Source organism: Lytechinus variegatus, chromosome 14, assembly GCF_018143015.1.
Source record: "Lytechinus variegatus isolate NC3 chromosome 14, Lvar_3.0, whole genome shotgun sequence".
NCBI lineage: Eukaryota > Metazoa > Echinodermata > Echinoidea > Temnopleuroida > Toxopneustidae > Lytechinus > Lytechinus variegatus.
Genome location: NC_054753.1, coordinates 13,234,358 through 13,257,989, shown reverse-complemented (window position 1 = coordinate 13,257,989; position 23,632 = coordinate 13,234,358). Strand labels below are relative to the sequence as shown.

At 38.6% G+C, this 23,632-nt stretch overlaps 1 protein-coding gene across 1 annotated transcript; it reads right to left on the bottom strand.

Annotated features, from left to right (window-relative positions):
• Nucleotides 1-6,055: 6,055 nt before the first annotated feature.
• On the bottom strand, nucleotides 6,056-19,371 carry LOC121427937 (alkaline phosphatase-like). Its single transcript, XM_041624513.1, has 8 exons — nucleotides 19,108-19,371; nucleotides 18,631-18,805; nucleotides 18,040-18,215; nucleotides 17,129-17,330; nucleotides 16,371-16,514; nucleotides 10,334-10,525; nucleotides 7,295-7,432; nucleotides 6,056-6,768 (listed from the first exon to the last, which is right to left on the bottom strand). The coding sequence occupies exons 1-8, from the start codon at nucleotides 19,369-19,371 to the stop codon at nucleotides 6,389-6,391; spliced, it is 1,671 nt and encodes a 556-aa protein (XP_041480447.1). The 3' UTR covers nucleotides 6,056-6,388.
• Between the last annotated feature and the right edge of the window lie 4,261 nt (nucleotides 19,372-23,632).

Here is a 23,632-nt window from a genome sequence, read left to right as displayed (position 1 = left end):
GCTGTACGCCTACCATTCTCTTCATTCATTTCTTTATATCTATTCTATTTTCTAAAGAGCAGACTGTAGACTCTCTCTCTCTCTATATATATATATAAAGCCTGAATTCCAATATAATTGTTTGTATTTCTATAAATGGATTTTATCTTAAGTCTTTTTTCTTGTAAGAAGAAGCAAAAAATCAATCCAATTATGTGTGATAATACAATTTACTCTACAATCAATCTCCATGAAGCTTTGTGATATGCATTGAAATCAATCTTAATATCATAATAGCTGGGAGTTTAATATTGCCTCTAAGGCTCGAGTTATCAAATAAGTATTTCTGTTCAACATAATGCCATGATAGTCATAAAATATGTTTATTCTTTGCAAGTTTCTTTTGCAACAACTAAGTAAAAAAAATTGACCTTTACTAGTTCAAGACTTGTCTTGTTCAATATAAATTCTTGTTTTTCTTAATGTGTCAATTCTTTCGTGGAATTCTAGTAAGAGCATAATTCTTGATGCCCCCTAAAGTTAGTGGTACCAGTTATACCAGCCTACCACCTGTGCTTTTTAATCAAAATGGATTATAAATATGATGATGTAGCATTTTGATTGACAGGGACAAAACCCCCTGGGCAGCATTTCATAAAAGAGTTTTGTCACTGAAATTCACTGACAGATGTTATAAGCTACTGTGAATCCTTGCGTCTGATTGGCTGAGAGTGAATCAGTCAGCGAAAATCACTGACAAATCTTTTCATGAAATGCTCCCCGATCTGGATATAAAAATCAAAATTTGTTTCATTTGTAAAGAATTTAACCTTACATGACCTGATGTATAAATGTATATTTGTTTCGCAAGAAAATTGGAATAAACAACAGTTGTTTTTCAACTACTTCTGCTCGGGTTTTCCATTTGGACATACATCGTTGAAGATTTGGGGAGCAAACTATATTTGAAGTGAAGTCAGAAATATGTTTGAAAGAACTTTTTGGCTTCTTTGATATGAGTGGAAAAACGAATGCAGAATTTACCCATTTTCATGGTCTTCAACCTATTAAAGAAGCATTTCATCATTCTTCTAGAAAAATTTGAGGTCAATGTGCTTTTACCAGATGGTAGTTTATTATTTTATATGACAAACATATAAATACCCAGAATCATAACATCACTCTTCCATTTCATTATCATAGTAAAAATTTATTATAACAATGTACACAATGAAAAAATACATCAAGAGGAACACATGTGAGTAAAATCAAACTTAAAATAAACCTAATGAGTTATCACACCTGGGGCTTGTTGCAGAAAGAGTTGCAATCGTATCTTGATTTTCAACCAATCAACAGCGCGCATTTGGGTCTTGCGATTGATTTTTTACTTGCATTTAAATGCAACTCTTTCTGCAATGGACCCCAAATGGGTGGTTCATAAAGGTGTTCGTAAGTTAAAAGCGACTTTAAGAACGACTGGTGAACCTTACTTACGCGCTCAACCATTGCCAGTGAACATTTTTGGTATATACCAATTATTTACCACAAGAAAGGTTCACCAGTTATTTTTAAATTCATTCTTAACTTATGAACACGAACAGCTTTAATGCCAGCGTATATTGATGAATTTATGATAAGCCATTTTATAATTCAGTCCTATTTCTTGATAAATAAATTAATTTTTGGTTATGAGATTTGATTTCTTGATAAGCAAGATTGAATTCTTTATATTAAGGAAAAAATCAAATTAACAAAAACTGGCAAGCTATACATACTTTGGTATATTCTCGATAATCAGCATTTCATTTATTGTCTTTGATTAAAATCAATAAAGGAGAAGTTCACCCTGACAAAAATTTTATCGTAAAAATAGCAGAAAAATAGAAAAATATTTGAGGAAAATCCATCAAGGAATTAAAAAAAGTTATTAAAATTTTAATTATTTGATTGTGATGTCATATGCAAGCAGCTTTTCTACATATTGTATGGTAAAAAATCAATGAAAGTTCTTTTTCTCAGAAGTTTTAAATGGTTTTTATTGTACCTTCTGTATATCAATATGCAAGTCATTTCACACCCTCTCCTAAAAAGAAAATTAAAAATAGTTGTCACGAACCATTAAAAAGTGCAATTTATGCATTTTATATTACATAGCATATGGTGGAGCTGCTCGTTTATTATGTCATGAATTAAAAAATTGAAAATCCAATAACTTTCTAAATCTTTAATGGGTTTTCCTCAAACCTTCACCAATATTTTTTGTTATTTTTTCTGCTATTTTTACAACAAAATTTTTGCCAGGGTGAACTTCCCCTTTATCAAAAAGAAGACACCTTGGTCGTTACAAGTTAGAATTCTATTTCTTGTTTGTAATATGTGTTTGAAGAAACTAAAAATAGGAGATACATGTATGCTGGATGTTTCAAAGCACTCTACAATAAAAACAAAGCAACGAATGACATATAAATTTGTCCACTTCTCAGACAATACTGAACATAAGTAAATTATATATTTTGAGTTTCGTAATTCTTTTGACAAACATATGCATATGGTCATTCAAACAATATTCTTAGCTACCATTGTGCATTACAAAGTTGTTTTTTTCAAAAATAATGGGTTTCCCATTTAACCTCAAGTACAAAAGAGATCTTCATATCAATGATATTCATACTGCTTGCATTGAGAAGAATATAAATAAGGTAACTTCTTTTGTATTGCTTATATCTGGAAGGACTTCTTTCATCCAATATTAAAGGAAGACTACAGATGTACTTGCTATGTTTTCTTACCACTAAAAATTTTTACAAGAGTAAGATACATTGGCGTCTGGGGCCCGTAACAGAAGATTCCGTGATCAATCGTTCAGTTGGTTTCTACCACTGATTGCATATAATGTTCTTTGTAAACAGTCATTGATAACAGCCCTACGATCAAACTCTACGCTCTGTGCGGGTTTCATGAAAGGACCTGTAGGATGTTATATCTGACATTTGCCATAGTAACAGTGCTCCTCAACCAATCAAATCAAGGAAATTCGTCAGATCTGACAACTTGTCAGATGAAAATGTTGATGGAACACTCCCGGACCTTTGGCACAAGTATGATAGAAACGTGTATGTGTTACTGACTGTATGTTTTGTAGAAAAAGAAATATAAATCTGTACTGCAGCATATGCATAAAAGATGACCAATTCAAGCATTGTTTTTTAGGAGAGGAGGTATTATTATAAAGCAATACTTTTTCTATTAAAACCAACTTTGTATAAAAAGAAGCTTTTTCTTGGCGTAAGGTTATACGGCACCTAGCTATCTTGTACTGCCACACTCTATTATTATACCATTATAAATCAGTGAGAATATTCTCTTTAGTCATTTTCATTCATATAAGATATAAACAAAGGGTTCAATTACAACAATACCAAAGGCAATGTAGAAATATGTTCAGAGGTATATTATAACATATACAGTATAAATGCACATCATAAAATGGTATTAATGCTAACAACTACATTCTAAAAAATATCCATGAAAAATGTACATACAATATCACTTTATAACATACACAGGTAACAATAGTACAGCCAATTAAAGTCAAATCCAGTACTTCGTTCACATAAAATAATTAATATATATATAAAATACCCTGCATTGTCTCTGCATAAATTTAGCAGAGATATGTCAAATGAACACAAGGTATTTTTACCATTGTGTCATATTTATATAGAAGCTCTACACTGCAAAAGCAGTAGTGTTCAAATAACACCAGTCACTATTAAGACTACGTAAGTATGTGTTGTGAGAGGACTGTACCAAGCACTTAACACCAGTGTTACATTCATGGTGTTCAACACCCATTGGTGTTCAAACTACACCAGTCAGCATTGTGAGATTAATGAACCAATCATTTAACACCAGTGTTATATTCATGGTGTTAGTTCAACACCCATTGATGTTAAAAACTATGCCAGACAGAGTTGTAAGGATCCAAGTATTTTACACCAGTTGTTACATTTATGGGTATTAATTAAATACCCTTTGGTGTTCAAAATGCCCCAGTTTTGTTTTGAGAGGAGTGCACCAAGCATGAAACACCAGTGTTATGTTCATGGTATTAGTTTAACAACCTTTGGTGTTATTTTAATTGTTATATCAACACTGTTTAGTGTTATATTCAAATTCCATGGTGTATATTAAATACCTGAATGGGCAGTCCTATGACATTTGTGAATTTGTCAGAATAAGTCTTGATGAAAAGGAACCTAAATGTAGTAGCACAGCAGCCTTGCCATTGAGGAGCCCATTATGATAACTAAGTGATTGGTAACTTTTTGAAGTTAGCAAGAAATAATATATGGGTAAGGTGTTGAAAGCCCACCTATTCCCGATTTATATCCAATTGGTCTAGTGCCAATTCGTCCAATTGCCAACTCTTCTACTATTATTTGGTCAACCATCTACTATTATTTGGTCTACCATCAGTTCGTCCACTCACCACATGGTCAACTTTCATTTAGCCTAATGCCATTCCATCTAATAACCAGTTGGTCCAATAGCCATTAAGTTCATATACCATTTAGTCTAACTAAATTAAAGTGTTAATTGTGCAAAATGAAGGAAAAGAAAATGGGTATTAGACCAGCTGGTTATTACACGAAATGGTAATAGACGAACTGGTGACAAAGTGATGATTGGACTAAATGTTGGACGGAATGGCATTAGACTAAATGAAGGTAGACCATGTGAGTGGCAATTTATCTCTAACCCCTACTTCACTTATCAGTATCAGACATCTACATTACCTCATACCATTATAATAAATAAATACATAATTTTAATTTCATAAAGTCAACACACCCCCATTATAAGAAATAACTACATTACATGATTGGTGACTTCATAAAGTCATTGAAGAGTTAGCTGTGAACATGGGTAAGGACTTAGCAGCACCACTCCTCCCCCACCCCCATCCCCCGCACGAGATGACCTCACCCATTAATTGGGTGATTTCAAGTACAGTGTTGACCTTTTGGTGTTGGTGTTAGGTCAGTTTTTACACTATTATAACACCAAACATAAAATGAAGATGGTCCTGAAAAGTAAATCACTGGTTGTTGAGGTGTTGATAATGTGAACTGGATCAGTTTTGCAAACTCTGAATAAGTTTTGGAGCTAGGGAATGCAACCGAAATTTCAACACTAACACCAACACCAAGGCCAACACCGAACTTGAAATCACCCATTGTGTTACTGGGAAAGAAAGAGCAGCATACTCAGTGGTGTTTTGGTGATGTTGATCTATAGGTCGAATCCTACAGTCACATCACTGAAATCCTAACCAATCAATGATATGTCATTGGTGATAACATAATACTATTGATAATAGGGATTAATATAGCGCCATCTATATAGAAATAATCTATCCGAGGCACACTGATATTATTATCATTAACCCTGCTTTAGCTCGAGCTGCCTTTAAGCGCTCTATGCCTTCGGGGAATTGATCCTGCCGGGTACCCATTTACCTCACTTGGGTTGAGTGCAGCACAATGTGGGTAATTTTTTTTTCCGAAGGAAAACATGCCATGGCTGGGATTTGAACTCATGTCCCTCTTATTGAAAAACGGGAGTCGTAACCACAAGATCATGGCAACCCCACATAATAGCTTTTGTCAGTCTGGCATTGTTTTTTCCAGTGCGACTGTAGTAAAACAAACCTGAGACAATCTAACGTAGGAAGTCCTTTATATTCTCTGGCCCGTATTCTGAAGTCAGGTTTAACTTAGACCATGGTCTAACTTTGTGCTAAAATTATGGGAAGCCGAAGTGTCACAATATTTATTAAGTTGTATGTATCTTATGCTAAATGTGCTCTTTCCTGATTCTTCAATGGTGAAGACATTCATCTACATGTATTATTATTTCCTAGACAATTATGAATGATTTTAGAGTCAAATGAGCTGAAATATGATATCTCTTCTGTAAGTGATTTATGTAACAATTGGCTATCCATACTTAAACCACAACTTTAAACCTGAATTTAAGTTAAACCAGACTTCAGAATACGGGCCTATGGATCTATGCATAATTTCTAATTATTTAGGATAAATGTGCTCTCTGCAGACAATGTATCCTATGTTCATCATCCTGTAATTCAAAGATGCTTAGAGCCTTCTAGCAGGATTCATGTTTGGAAAGAAGTAGCACACTGAGACTTGGTAGGGTCTCCAATACTGAGGATACTGTTTACTTGGTTATTCCAAATGTCAATAAAAATGGAAGCATTTTTCCTTTCTCAACATCCTTCATTAAATAACACTAACCCGTTTGTCATGGAATGCAAATCACAAAGGACCATCTTTTAATACTTAAATCCGATACTAGGTTAGTCAGTCGAAGACATTCATCATTAATAAATAGACAAAACACAGATTGATAAGCATACGGACACAATAACATGGAAGATTCCGGTGTGTGTCCTCCAACTAATGGCTGACCCACCCACGTGTGCCTCGACTTCCGCTTGATCCTTGGTCCTGCTACTGCTGCTGCTGCTGCTGCTTGCGCTGGCTGTAGCACCCTCACACCAACGGGCCTGCCCGTTGATGCAGTGTTCGGTCTCGCCCGCAAGGCATGCTGCGTAGCGAATCGCATGAGGTATGTAACTCTGTTCTTGGACGCCGTGGAATAGATGGGACATCGGTCCCCGGGCATACACCATGACGTCCTGTCCTCCGTGTGTCTCTTCGTCAAAGGGAACAAGTGCTTGCTGTTGGTGACCTGTCTCCTCTGAAATATGGAAAGTGGTAAATTGAGCACAACCAAGTTATGGTTAGGGCATTGGACTCATAATCGTAGGGTTGTGGGTTCGAATCCCTGCTCTGCCATTGTCTCCACTTTGATAAAAAGACCCGAGAGTAATATCTGTCATCTAAGATTTTCCCTCCTTCAAAATTTGATGCATCGATGTTTGATCGAATTAAAGCTGTTGAACACCAGCTTACAAAATAATCAATATAAATTTGTTGGTAGTACTAAGTAATTTTTTCCTTGTTATTGATGATTTGTTTGAAATGTAAACTTTTGTAATTCAGTTTTTGCTGTAAAGAAAGTATTTTTAATAAACTATTTTGAATTGAATTGAAATATAATGGCAAACCCACATATAATTTCTTAATATTCATTAAATATATTCAAACAGAAATTTTAACATTAATAAATAAAAAAAATTCTTTGTTATATTGTTTGCCCTTTAGTGTGAGGTGTATTTTAGACTAGTTCAGATGAAATAAATAAACTTAATATTTCTATTTACCTGTGTCTACCGTGGTTAGATTTTCACGAGTGCCGTGCTTTCGAAAGGAAGATGCTAAATGCAAGGCCCCTGGACCGTTGGCATAGCTGAGAGTAGCATAGGGCAGATCATCGTCGGCCAAATAATGGTCCTCTAAACCTGCATGTGAAATACATCAATAATCAAAATTATTTTTTATATTCTGATTTAAAATTTTGTCATTTCAGAAAGCATTTCTGGTAATCATGAACAGGATGAGTATCTAATAAAATATCTAATGTTTGCGCTTGAAATTTTTTTTATCTTTCGACTCAAAGTTGGAAATTCTATGCACTTATTTAACCATGAACGGGATCGTCAACTGATTAAACGATTGATGTGCGCATGAAGAACGAGATGAAAATTTGGACTTTCTCAGCACTTTTGGTAATCATGAAGAGTATGGGCATCTAACTCGGCATCTGATCGGAGCAAACATGGGTATGACAACCCCCCATGTGAAACATTGAATTTGACGCCCCTGGTCAAACTTCAAATTAGCGCCCCTAAGTAGAACACCAAGTCGGCACCCCTATGTCAAATATCGGCATTTTGGCACCCCTAAGTCTAACATTAATTTGGCGCCCCTAAGCAGAACATCAATTGGGCATCCCTATGTCAGATATCGACATTTCAGTGCCCCTAGATCTAACATTAATTTGTCGCCTGACACAGATTTTGAACATCAATTTGCCCACCCCCATGTCAAACGTCAATTCGGCGCCCCTAAATAAAACGTCAATTAGCACCCCTAGGTCAAAAAACTTAAGTGCCTCCATACCAAGGTTCAAAATGAATTTGGTGCCTTCCCCCTAGGTCAGATCAAGTCGGCCCCAAACACCGATGTTGAACATCATTTTGTCCCCCCCCCCATGTCAAACATCAATTTGGCTCCCCTAAGTAAAAGTCAATAAGCGTCCCTAGGTTGCACATCAATTTGGCGCCCCCTATGTCGAACATCAAATGGGTGCCCTAGGCAAAACATCAAGTAGGCCTCCCTATGTTGGATATCTACATTTCAGCGCCCCTAGGTCTAATATTAATTTGGGCCAGACACCAATGTTGGCCATCAATTTGCCCCTCCCTATGTCAAATGTCAAATCGGCGCACCTAAGTAAATAATAAATTAGCGCCCCTAGGTTGAACAACAATTGGGCGCCCCCTCCCCCCATGTTCAACATGAATTTCAGCACCGGATCCACCTTTGTTGATCATCAATTTGACACCCCTCTATGTCGAATATCAATTTTGGCACCCATGTCGCACATCCATTGGGCACCTCTAGGTAAAACATCAATTCACCCCCCCCCTCCAGGTTGAACATCGATTCAACCCCCCAATGTCAAATCAATTTGGCGCACTGCTAGATTCAACATCAATGCAGCGCCCCCTATGTTGAACATCAATTGGGCGCCTCCCTAGGCACCCCTTAGTACAACATCAAGTCGACGCCCCTATGTCTAACATCGATTAGGCGCCCCCCCCCCCGGCTAACATGAATTGGTGCCTCCTTCCTAGGTCGGACATCATAATAATAATAATCAGCTCCCCAATCTCTAAGGGTTGAACATCAAGTCGGCGCCTCCTGGTCAAACATCAATCCAGCCCCACCCACCTTGGTTGAACATCAGTTCGGCGCCCCCCTATGTCGAACATTGATTCGGCACCCCTAGGTCAAACATCAGTCCAGCCCCCTGAAACCAATGTTGAACGTCAATTTGCCCCCCCCCCCCATGTCGAACATCAATTCGGTGCCCCTAAGTAAAACGACAATTAGCGCCCCTAGGTTGAACAACAATTAGGTGCCCCCCTCCAGGTCAATAGGAATTTGATGTCTTCCCCCTAAGTACAACAAGTCAGCCCCCCTTTGTGTAACATCAATTTGGCGCCCCTATGCAAAACATCAATTAGGTATCCCTATGTCGGTCATCGACATTTCGGCGCCCCTAGGTCTAACATTTATTTGGCGCCCGACCCACCTTGGTTGAAAATCAATACGGCACACCTATGTCAAACATCTATCTGGCACCCCTAGGTCAAACATCAGTCCGACACCAATGTCGAACATGAATTTGCCTCCCCCCTCCAATGTCGAACATCAATTCGGCGCCACTAAGTAAAACGTCAATTCGGCATCCCCTATGTCGAATTTCAAATCAGCTCCACAATCCCCCAGGGTTGAACATCAAGTCAGCACTCCTATGTCAAAAATAAATTTGGCACCCCCTAGGTCAAAATCAAGTCGATGTCTCCTATGCTGAACTTGAAATCAGTTCCCGCCTCCCTATGTTGAACATCAATTCAGCGCCCCCCCCCCCATGTAGCATATCTATGGGGCTCCACTAGGCAAAACATCAATCAGACACCCCCCTTTAGGTTGAGCATCAATTCAGCATCCCTCCCCACCAGGATCAAACATCAATTAGGCGCCCCCCCCCCCATAGGTGGAATATCAATTCAGCACCCCTAGGCAAACATCAATTAGGCATTTATATGTCGGATATCGACATTTCACCACCCCAAGGTCTAACATTAATTTGGCGCCAAACCCTCCATGGTTGAACATCAAGTCGGCGCCCCTATGTCGAACATCAATTCGGCACTCACTTAGGTCAAAATCAAGTCGACGTCCCCTATGTCAAACTTCAATTCGGAGCCCAACCCACCTCGGTTGAACATCAATTCGGCGTCCCTAAATAAATCATCAATTCCTCGCCCCTAGGTCGAACATCAATTTGGCGCCCGCCCCATCTAGATTGAACATTACTTCGGCTCTTCCTATGTTGAACATCGATTAGTCGACCCTAGGTAAAACATCAATTCAGCGCCCCTTCCCTATTCTCTTACTTTTCTTTGTCTCTTTCTGCCTTTTTCCTTCTTTCTTTTCTTGTTTCCCTCTCTTATCTTCCTCTTCTTGGCGCCCCCTTTTCGACTTCCCCGAGGGTCCGGGCCTCGAGCCCCCCCCCCAGAAACGGCACATAAAGAACATTGAAGTATTCATGTAAAACGCTGTTTTCGTACCGAGAATTGGATTTCCCCTTGATGGGTAGCCCGCCATCGTCATCACGTGGGCGTGGTCAGCCGTCGATACGATCAGCGTATCTTCTGAGCTCGTTAGACGGAGTGCGACCCCGATGGCGTCGTCCATGGCAAGGGTCTCTGTCAAGGCGTCCCGAGCCATCCCGTCGTGGTGGCCGTGGTCGATTCGACCAGCTGGAGAAACAGAGAATTGGAAGGATAGATGAATAGATTTTTAGGATTAATAGTGAGCTAAAAAGATAGAAAACTGCAGGGGCGACCGACTCCCTTGATTTTTCTAGTTGCTGTGTGAGGTGTGGGGGTCTGAAACATTTTGAGACTTGGACAAGTAAAATACAGATGTAGAAAGGGAACTAAAATGGTTAGGGTCAGATAGAACATGAACCTGAAAATGAGTTTAAACAGATGAACATGACGGTAAAATAGATAGAGAGTGGAATGGGGGAGGGGGAGAACATGAAAGTATGGGGGAATCGAATAAAGGAGAAAGGGTAAAGATTGAAGAACGTTTAGGGAATAGGATAATAAGATAATGAATGTTTTTAACTTTGTGCATTAATATTGCTGTTTTTTAAATGCTTCCACAGTAATATACTTTCGTATCGCACTATTATGTCCATCGTCGATATAAAAAGCTTTGCTTTCGAACTCCCAAAGGAGTAAATTTATATTTAAGGCACCGCTTTGCTGTTTCCCGCCACTGCCGCCCTCCTCCATTTGCTCACCCCATCTAGCCCACCTTAAATCGCTCCCTTGGCGGCGACTCTCAACATGCTCAACGCGAGAAATATGACTGTCAGTCGGCGTGTTGAGAGAGATTTTTCAGAAATAAGGCTAAGCACTCTCGCCAATATGCAGACATGAACAGTGGCGTACTTCAGGATGGGAGAAAATCGCCCGGGGTGGGGTGTCAGAATCTATGTCGACTTTCTGGGACTTAAAATATGACTGGTCAAAGAGCACCAAGAAATACCTCAAAGTCTTTCTGTAAACGGTTCAGTAATGTAAATAATAATTTTCGTATCATCTAACATTCGAATGTAACAATGGTAATGGTGGAGACTCCGACCAAATTTTAGTTTCGTGGAAGCCCCCCCCCCCCCGATCGCCGCCTGGATAATATATACATGACAATCATCATGTAAATGTAAGTTGGGTTTTTCGCAATATTGTCGGCTATCCCACTACTCACATGACTCACAAATAATGCCGGAGCCGTCCCCAAACCTATATGGGGGAGGGTACGAATCGCACCTGTGATATTCGTGAATAAGATTGTAACATGCATGGGCATAATCATAAAGCATTGGTCATCATTATTGGTTTCGAATTGATACTGGGTTACCAAAGGGTGTTATGGGTGGCCGCATTCATGTCGCGCCGTATATGACTGACGAAAGTAAGAATGGCTCTGGCCGCGTTGATACCTTCACCTTATTTCATACTTATATTAATTGATATTTTATCATAACCATAAAGCATTTATCATCATTATCGAGTTCATCACCGGATGTCATCGCACCGTTCTCTTCAATAAGAAACTATCTGCTAAGGGGACATTGTTATGTAACTTTATAGTCAGATTCTTCCTTTATTTAATTTTACTCACACAACTTTAATTTGAAATAATGGTCGTCGAAATTTTGGCGCTGAGCGTTTCGATTTTTGGGAAAAATGGGACCATTAAACGAAAAGAAAAAATCAAATGTGCAGAGTTAAGTAGCTATATCGCCGGCCGATTTAAAACCATATGCTTTTGCCAAAAATGTCCACATTCGGAGATTCTGAAAATATCGTTTCTTAATAAAGCATTTTTAAACCAAACATCTGGTTGGAAGTGACCGATAATAAATCTTCACTGACAATTCATTTTATTTTTTTACCTGGAACAAAATATCATCGTTCTGAAAGAAAGTTAAACAAGGCATTTTCGCTAGTTATTTCGAGTATATCAAAATATATAAAGACTTCTTTTTCATCTGTTTGTATTAAGAAAATCCGGAAACTGGTATATAAAACATGAAATAAACAAGGTGAAGACGTTACCCAACTTTATTTATTTTCGTTTGAAAGAAATATACACGGTGATAGCAGGGAGTAGGGAAATGAAAATATGGTACAAATTATTTTATAGAAAGAAGGGTCTAGATTTTGTTCGAGTATATGTTATCATCCTCAAAAGCTCTTAAACAAGAACATCCGACGAACATTATTTGACTGACTGGTGGTCTGCACAATATTGCTGGAGCTGCCGACATGCATGGCATGATGGCAGGGAAAATAAAGACATTTTGCTTGTTTTTATGATCCGTTTTTAGAGCATGGTTTAAGAGCGACGATGACAGGGAGAAAGACAAAGACTTAGAAGAAGAAAAAATAGGGAAAGAGAGAGAGAGGAAGGGGTGATGGAAAATGGCGTAGAGATAGGAAAGAGGGTGAAAGATGGAGAGAATGGGGGAGAGAGTGTCTTTCCTTTAACCCATTGCCTTAAAGAATTAGGTGATCCCCGTACAAAACCAATAGGAATGACTGAAGCCAGTGATCAACAGGTTAAAACACTGAGGCCATGGACATCGTGGTGGTCCATCGTGAGTGTCCATAAGAAATTACCTAATAATCGATATTATTAGTGGGAATCACCCCTTAACGGAATAAACTCGTAACATTTTTTCTCTCACTATTCAATGGAGTGTAGTTATGCTTACAGTCTTGAGTTCTAAATCTACAGTCTTATGCAATTCACGTTCCAATTTGTGATTTTATAGGTGCCCTTAACTTTGGTGTAATCAGACCGCCGATATATACGCTTTCCCTTAATCACGCAATTTTTGTCCTGAAGAAGCTTATGAGGGGGCGAAATATTGATCATAAAGTCTCGCGAATGGAATCTTCGTTTACAATTTATCATTTGTGGTTGACATTATGGACCACTCGCAGATATTTAAAATTCGCATTTGACCAAGAAATCCTTGCTCGAACCTTTTTCCCTCTTGAAAATCTGAGTTCATACACCCATTAATAAAACCTTGATATAGATCACACGATACGGTAATAAATAAATTTCCAGAGACTTATATGGACCCGATTAGTTATATTTTTCTAGAAATTTACTATAAGGCGAACTTTTTTTAATAGACCTTCTACTCCATCCATGTCAGTCTCGCCGTTTAATCTTCATATTTTTTAGTAGACAGAATACACCCTTTTGATATAAAATCAATCATTTTAAGGATATACAACCATTAGCATTTATTGAAAACACGGTATTTAATTGATCAAACCAAGTTATTTTCATAAATTTATTATCCTTCATCACGTATTTTTGGGGATAGATGGAATTGCATGATATGACATTGAAAGAAAGTTTATTTCTACCAATAACATTCACGTGCAGAATGAGTTTCCGCCATATTTGGACTTTCATAATAAAGTCCTATCGTCACTGGCCTCTTGGGGGTAGTCTATACATGGTGACATGACCATGTGAGGGGGTGATAGAGTGAAATATTAACCCATCGTCTCCTAAACTTCAGATTTCGTATTCGTATTTTGAGTTGCCATCGTTTCAACGATGAGATACCGTACGTCCTTATCGCGGAACCTTTAAAGAGCCAAATTTACTTGGCGAGATATTATTATCTAGCCATGTCGATTTACTATTCCAATAATATTCTGTGAACATGTCACATAAAGTATCTTGCGAAGTCGTCTTATAAAAAGAAGTTGTATCTCGACTTGACGAGATACGCTATTTTGCTATATGAATATCGACATGTAGGCCCTATATATCGACTTGGCAAGATACATGGAAGATACAAGTACATTATTTTGACAAAGCGACTTATTATATCTAGTATTGTTATGGCGAGATACGTTATATTAATTGCCAAGTCGATTTATTAAAAGTTGAATTTCAAGATGGCCGCCATATCACTGCTTGAAGAGATGGCAACTTTGGCAAGATAAACTACCTCGATCGCCATCTTCTATAGAAATGTAATTCTCATCACTTTGAGAAGACTCCAAAGTCAAACCCAGAAGTAAAGTTTGCTAACCTCCCGGCTATGAAACAAAGTTTTTGTTCGAAATTCCAGTGCCCCGGGCAAACCACCCAGTGGCTACATCAACACGGGAAGGGCGGACACTTGTTATTAAATTTCATCTTGACATATTCGGGGGCCCATCGCAAAAAAGAAATAGTTTCGTTTTAAAACACAAATCAGATAGGAATTGATTCTAAGGGTTTTGTTCTATTTTATCCCTTTCTACAATGTCCCCTGTAAGAAAGTAATACATTATACAGCTAGGTGAAGGATTACATATAGTTTCAATGTTCAAATAGTATTTCTTGTTTTAAAAGTTAATTTTCACAATTTACTTCATTGTATTAATTTTGAGCGATTGTCTGTATTCCAACATTCATATTTTAAAAATGGGGCCTGTTGCATGAAAGTTACTTTGCAACCCAATGGTAACTTATATGGAATCCTTGATTTTGATTGGTTGGTGATTAGCGTTACCATGGTAGTTCCCCACTGAATTGCAAAGTTACCGTAATATTAGCTAATAATAACTTTTATGCAACAAGGCCTGGTCTACAGATAGGGGAGCCCCCCCCCCCCCTCCCCGACAAAAAAAAATATTTGAATAGCATTGCATTTCATTTTCTAAGGCGTGACGGGACCCCAGTTATTTTGCTATTTGACTTATCTCATTCGCTACAATCATAAGGGGGCTCTTTCTTACTGCATAATAGGTTGCAGCGTCAGCGATTTTTTTTTCTTTTTGTAAATTGCAGAAATCGTTCTGATCGTTAGTTTTATTTTGTTATTTGTGGTTTGTTTGTTGGTGTTTTGTTTTGTTTTCATATTGTGCAGATCGTTCATACAGCTTCTTAAAAATTGAAATCGCTTGTTCGTAAAGATCGTTTCTTGTACGTCAAGGTCGGAATGTTAACGCACTTTGCCCCATAAAATGACCCTTCAGCGTAACTTGCCTGTCATCGCGACGCGTCCCGTGGGTGCGTTCAGATACACATGTAAAGGTAGTCCGATACGGGCCGATAGTAGACTGTGTGTTTACCGATCCATCTCCGTTAAATCTCTTTGACAACTTGATGATCGATCGATATGCTTTAAGATAGTTTGATATTTTATCGGAATCTCAGTTCCCTTGCAAATCACAAGGGAATAATGGTGATACTTTAGGAGATCGTCTAACGAGGTGTATCGAATTTTGCGTCATATCTTCACCGTTTTGTTTGCTTTGTAACAAGCTCTGATTCACAACCCGATTTTATTGGAGACTCGAAATATGTACACTGCAAAAACACCGGTGTAAATTTAACACCAGCCAGGTGTCTATATCGCTCCACACCCGAGGTGATGAAACAACAACAGTAAAGAATCAAACAGATCTACACCAATTGGTGTTGCTTAAATGCCAAATTAACGCCAAACCGGTGTTGTTTCAATACTTCTTTGGTGTGGGCCGCTATAAATACCAAGCTAGTGTTGAATTAACACTGGCGTTTTTTGCATTGTAGGCCTGAGCCTATATCCTGGTCCAGAAAACTGGCCCTATATTTTCCACGTCCATGTATGAATATGATGAATGCAGAGGTGTAAGTGGATACGTCTCTGGAGTTTGAACCACAAGGTTCAAATCCCACCTGAGCACTCGCGTCCTCTATCAATGCATTTATCTACATTTGCCACTCTCCTCCCAGGTGTCAGATAAAAGATAATCACCACAAAGCAGCTTTCAATTTCTTTTTTTTTACGGGGGGGGGGGAGGAGGTTGGTAGTGCCCAATGCCTCGAGACCCACAGCATCAATAAAATTATCATCAGGGGTCCGTTGCAGAAAGAGTTGCGTTTAATCAAACGCAAGTCAAAAAATCAATCGCAAGTCCCAAATGCGCGCTGTTGATTGGTTGAAAATCAATTTGCGCATGGTTTTTAGAGTTTTGATTGATTGCAACTCTTTCTGCAATGGGACGCTGGTCATACTATACTAACCTTCAACAAAAAGGAAGAATCCGTTATCACTCGTCCGTTGAAGTATCTTTATAGCTTTCTCTGTCATCTGAGCAAGGGACGGTTCCCCGGCCCTGTCCCACCTCCGATCCGCTTCGTATTTCATATGAGATGGCTGGAACAGACCTGGGTATTCATAAATATAGGGAATCAGTATAGCTTTTGAAAATGACACTTGCCCTCGGAGCAAAAGTTCACGGTCACAAAATATATAAATGCAAGTTTAATTTTGTGCTAGGAAATTAATACTTATCGGTGGTGGATCCAGGAAGGGGGCACAGCCGGCCTTTTTGAGAGCCATAATCAATATTTATACTGCTAATATACTGTTTTTATCCAAGTGTGCCCCCCCCCCCTTATTGTCAAATTTCCCGCGGACAAAATGACCTTCATTTTTAGATGAAAACCCTTTTTTCGGGGGGGGGGCTCTCAAATTTTCATCTGAAAAATGTGTCCCCCCCCCCTTTCTTGGAAAATCCTGGATCCATCCCTGACGTGTGTATAAGTATACATGTAAAATATATGCAATCATGAGAGTTTCTTACGGCTTGCGAGTGTCCTTATTGTGGCATTCTAAATGCTGAAGGCCCTACTCGGCAGCTGTGCTAAATCTTGCCATTGGGTTAAATTAAATTGCATTGTGGAGCGCTGTGTCAGAATAAGCGCTATATCATCCATTCTTATCATTGATAAATTATACATAAATGTAACCCAACCGTGGAATAATTAATCATATTCACCGATGAGATGGTCGGTAGTCTCAGGATTGACTCGGTTGAAGTCGCCAAGGTTCCAGACGTAATGGGACCTCATAGAATCTTTGTCTTTGAGCCAGTCTTCGATGAGATTACGACCATCGCGACGCTGTCCGTAGTCGCCATCGTATTCGGGATCTTCCACGTTGCGTGGTGTGAGCTCGCGACGACCACCGCCCATGATAACCTGATAAAATAAGAGTGTTTGTAATCAGGGAAATTTCGTTCATCATAGTTCAACGTGTTGGCGCCGGTGTTCGAGTATTGAAACAAATCATGGTTAAAATTATAGTTATTAAACCATCACCAATTGCACCGTCTTAATTTTCATCATCACTATCACAACCACCACCACCGCAACATTAACAGCTACAACGACAATAATATATTAGGCCCAACCCTCAGCATTATCGCCGTCATAGTTGTCATCATTCTAATATTATCACCGTCATCATCATCACTATCATTATTATCATGTCATTCTTCATCATCATAATCCTTACCCTCATTGTAATCACCATTTTCATCATCATCACATCATCATCACCATCATCATCATCATCACCCTCATCACATCATCATCACCATCATCATCATCATCACCGTCATCATCACCATTATTATCAGCTTCATCATCATATTTACTTCATTTTTTTATATTTAAGTAAGATAATACTTTATTACCATCACCACCATCGCATTATCATCATTATCACCAACACCACCACTACCATTTCAACCTCAACTAAAACTTTAACCATTTTATTAAATCTTCTTCGTTCTCATCACCGCCCCCCCCCCCCTCTCTCTCTCTCTTCCTCCTCATTATCATCAGTACTACAGCATAATCATTTCGTCAGCAATGTTGGCATAGCTATCATTATCAGTACACTTACGTTCATGGTCTTGCCGTGTTCGACGAGCTGGAGGGCGATGTCCTTACAGCCTTCCCTGACGTCATTTTCATCGAGATCCTTGTCATTCTCCCACCTACGATCCGGGGTGTGAGCGTAGAGCGCGGCAGGCGAGGCGTGGGTGACCCGAGCCGTGGTGACGAATCCGGTACTCTTTCCTGAACGGAAAGGAAATGAAGTAGAGTTTAGAAATAAAGACTAGATTGATTGATCTTTATTCGAAGATAGTTAAACGTGGTGCCGGCCATGGTGATGATGATGGAGGTGATTGAACATGATGGTGATGATGACGATGATGATGATGGTGAAGATGGTGATGATAATGGGTGGTGATGATGATGATGATGATGATGACGATAATGGGTGATTATGGTAATGATGATGATGGTTATGATGATTATTATAATCATGATAATGGTGATAAATGTGACGATTTGATGATGATGACGACAACGAAAATGATGGTGGTGCTGTCATTGCTGATGGTTCTTATAATCATGATACAAACATAAAAATAATGTAAGATGAACTTATCCTCAACATCATTCCAATTCATGAACAAGTAAAACTCACCAGCTTTCATCGAATCTATTAAAATCGAATCGACTGCAGCTCCCTCTATCGATGAACACTTTCCCCTTTCCACACGATCATCGACTCCAAGAGTTCCAAATTTACTTTTCACCCCACACAGATATGCTGTTGCTGTTCCCGCCGAATCGGGGACCTGGCGGTCTGTATTATAAGTCTGCAGAGATAAAAGAAAATAAAGAAATATCATTCGCATGCAGTAATCCCTTATTTGACTTAAAACCAACTTTACGCTTGGGAGAACTTATATTTTTAATAAAAGATTCGATTTATTGTGCTATTAATTTTGAGAACATATATTTATTTTTTAGCTTCTCCATCATTCCTTTCTACCTTCTTGTTCCCTCTTTTCCCCCGTCTCTTTCTCTATCACGTGTGCACACATTCTTTCTCTCTCTCACACGACCCATCCCACCCTAAACACACACACACATATACACACAATATCCAACTTCATACCTTAACTAGCCCTACATGTGGAAAACTTTCAAAATGCAGCGATGCTTCCTCGCCCAAACCGCCGGCGAGCTGACCCTTTCGTATCCTCGCCGCCGTCGTCGTCGTGACGTCGAGGCCGTCGCCGAGGAAGAAGATGATGTTCTTGGCGATATTGAGGTTGAGTCTCTGGTTCTGAAGCGCCTCCTCCAGCGCGGCGCGACCTCTGGCATTCCAGTAGGACGCATCTGAAAATTGGGAGACAATAAAAAGGGGGATTGTTAACATATTGATACTTTTGCAACCACTACGTATACGCTTTCTAGGACGTTGGAAACTTATTGTCAAAAGCCATTCATGACAAAACATCCTTTGTCGAATATCGGTGAATCATAACAGCAGTGACGTCATGGACTCTGGACAAGCGGCATATTTGTAATTTTTCGCGAGCTCCGACTCTTACGACAACCTGCTGTCACGGTTCACCAATTTTGGATAAAGACCTCTAAGCTGTTCTTTGTGATTTGACGGAAAATTTCAATAGATTTACTATGTTGTAGGATCTGTCCCCCTTGCGATTTTGAAAACTCGCTATTAATTAATTTACAAACACTGTAAAAGCGCTGTTCCCGCGTCAGCCAACGACTATTGGGTAAATTGCCAATTCGTCTACTGCCATCCCGTCCACTCACCACATGGTCTACATTCATTTCGTCTAATGCCATTTCGTCCATCAACATTTCGTCTACCACCCATTTCGTCCAATCACCATTTCGTCTAATAGCCATTTAGTCTAATAGCCAGTTAGTCTATAGCCAATTCGTCTACAACCATTTCGTCTACCAACCATTTCGTCTAAATCCATTTGGTCTAATGCCAAATCGTCCATTAACCAGTTCGTCCACCGTTCATTTGGTCCAATAGCCATGTCGGCTAATTTCAGTTGGTCCAATATCCACATCGTCTACTTATCAACTCGTCCAATTGCCATTTCGTCTAATAGTCATTTCGTCCATCAACCATTAGGTCCAATAATCATTTCGTCTACCAACCAAATCGTCTACTAACCATTTCGTCCAATTCCCAAATCGTCCAATAGCCATTTAGTCTAATAGCCATTCGGTCCAATAGCCATTTCGTCTAATACAAATAATTTGCGTTATCCGAGGGGAGCGAAATGACTTTAATACCTTGAAATTATTGATGATATTAGTTTAAAAAAAACCCTAAAAACTATGATGATAACTACTATCGCAAGGGTCGATTCAGTGGGTACAGCAATTCAGGCACCCCACCCCCCCCCCCCTAAAACGCACACACACACGCACACACACCCATATAAAAGGGGGAACTAAGATGGGGAAAATGGAAAAGGGTCCTTTTATTTTAATTTTTATTAAAAAAAAGAAAGGAGAATATTGTATTCCGATATCAAAATACGATAAACAGATGAAAGACAATATAGCCTTTTAAAGAAATATTATTGATCAATATACCCCCCACCCCAAAAAAAAGAGCTCTTCCCGATCTGTCCTATCTTCTTTCCCTGTACTATCCTCTCCCTTTTTGTTCGTTTCCCGTCGCTAGAAGCCCGCCTGCGCCTAAAATAAATGTAGGCCTAGTAGTATTGACAATAACGATGAGTATAATGTTTGTGATATACTCATGCTGTAGCAATTAATGGATATAATAATAAGAATGATAATCATCATAATGATACTAATAAATAATAATATTAATAATAATAATAAAATTCACAAGTACTACTAATAATAATAATTATGATGATCATATTACTAATATTAACAAAAATGATAATAATAAGGATAATCATAATAGAAATAATATACATAATTAAAATAATTACTACTACGTAGGCGCGGATCCAGGAGTTTACAGGAGGGGGGGTATTGAAATCACTAGAGTAGATTTTTGGTCGCGAGTATATAGGCCTGCCGGGTATAATTATAACACATCCCTTTTGCGGATCTAGCTTTTGCTAATGGGGGCAGGGGGGCTGTTGCTCGAAAAATGTTCATTCATTTATATATTCCCCTGTCTGCGGATCGAAGAGGGTTTTTTCCGTGTTTTTTTTTTTTTTTTTTGCTTGCGCGAGCTGATCTTTTTTTTTTATAAACATTTTGTTTCATGTAGGCCCACTATTATTTTACACATAAAATCGTAAGTCTTGACACTGTTTGAAATCCTGAACATTTCTCTAGATTAATAACTAATGCGAGGATTGCAAGCGCGCAGCGCAAGCTGAGAATTTTCCATATACTGACATGAAACAGGGGCGTTTTAAGGACTGCGTTTAGGAATTCTTGAAGATACATATTTTACTTTTGTAAATGCAACATCACAGTGCGAGCTGAAATTTTCCTATATTCAGACTCAAAACGGGGCACTTTAATCACTTTTTGTAAATTTGTACATAATACACATCTAAATAAACAATGCGAGCGCTGGTCGAAATTTGTGATATTCTGACATGAAAATGACGTTTTTCCTCGCCCGTATCGTGTATGTATAACCTCGATAAGACACACATTGCTTCCCCCTTTGGGTGGAAAACACTTCCATAATGCAAAGTAATCAATGACGAACAACACTAGTCAACAGTGATAAAATAAATCAAGAAGTTGAAGAGAATTGGTAATTAATTAGGCCCACAATCGCGAATAGAGTCGACTCGGGTCGTATAGGGCGCTAGTGCAGCATAGTAGACCAGTATGCGTATTAGACGAAATGAATATTAGACGAAATGGTGATTGGACGAAATGGTAATTGGACCATGTGGATAGTGGACCAACTGATGGTAGACGAAATGATATTAGACCATGTGGGTAGTGGACAAAATGGCAGTGGACGAAATGGCAATAAACCCGACTATTGTTAATCAACCACTATCAGGAGTCGGGGGGGGGGTAGGGGCTGGGCCTGCAAGTTTTTTTTTTCATGACGCGGCCAGAGATCGAACCACAACCTTCCATTCATGAGTCAGGCCCATAACCACTGAACCGCCATGCCCGGCTGTGTTCAGATGGCTTGATTTTAGAACCTTCGCCTGGAACGAATGATCGTTACAATGGATATGGACTCCCTGAGCACGACATAAATCTGTATTTGTCGTTCTCGACACAGGAGAAATAATTCAAATTTGCCATTTTAGCTCGACATACCTATTCTGTCGTCATCGTCTTGACGTTCTATCGTCCCTTTATCTTTACCATCGGGGCACCATTGCCTTCAGTACGGTTATCAATTTTGTCATAGCTTCATCATTGCTATATGGTCGCATGTCATAAGGTGGTCCAATTTCGCGAACAGGGTAAAAATGGTAAAAAATTTTATTTTTTGATATGTTATAGCTATTACCATTCTCTAAATAATGAAAAAGTTTTAAGTCTCGAATACCTTTATTTTTCCTTAAAATGACTAATTAACAACTAATTATTACATAGACGTCAATGTAAATGTGAATTTTGAAATGTGTTTTTCTCAAATTGGACCTGCTGCACATAAAATGGTGTCAAAAGTTAATGCAACATTGGATCACCCTAGTATTTTGCAGTTATAATCTTTAAACATCAATAATTAAATCTGTACCAAAAATCAAATAATTATCTACTATTGTATGCATATTAATTATACTAATTAATTAACAGTATTTAATTTCACATTTTTGCCCCCAAAATACCTGTCACTGTATTTATATGCTTGGCAAAATGACAATATCATGGGTAGAAATGTTTGTTGCAATGATACACAACATTTGTACTAAAAATTAAGATTACAAATTAGATAATTAACCAAATCTCTCCGGTTTACTAATTGATTAGGTTGCAGATCAGAGCTGACATACACATGTATTCCATTGCTGCATATTTTCAAAATTGTCAAATTTTTATGACATTTAGTTGTTCCCTGCTTTAAAACACCCAGAAATATGAGGATAACAGTCATATTACATATTATAGTAAGTAATAATAATAAAAAATAATTAATATTTTATCATTTACCACATCCACCGGCTCCGCATCCACCGGCTCCGCCACCCTTGTTACTTCAAACTCAATGTGGTATAGTTTTTGTTCCTGATATTGTATTGATTTAATTCATAGTAATATATTTAGCCTATAGTTCTAGCTTCAAAATGAGATATTACTCAATAAATTTGGTCAAGATGCTGTGATGTAGCAACAATTTATCCATGGCACTGTGTGGAAAATTGTTCATACGCCACCCTTTTTGCATACCCAACTTATGAAATGCGACCATATACATGTAAAGGGACATGTATAATGTTCCGATAAATTGTGACTTTTAAAAAGTTACAGTTTTGGCTTCTGGTCGTGCTCACGGAGAGGGAAGTTTATAAGCCTACCTCCACTCACTTGTTGTTGGGGTGCTTATAATATCATTCAAACTCTATCGTTTATTACCGTTGTCCATTCATCTTTATAATATTTTATCATAATGACTTTCCTTCCCAACTTTTGAGCGATCACGATTCCTAATATTATGATGCATTTCACGGAAATGACGA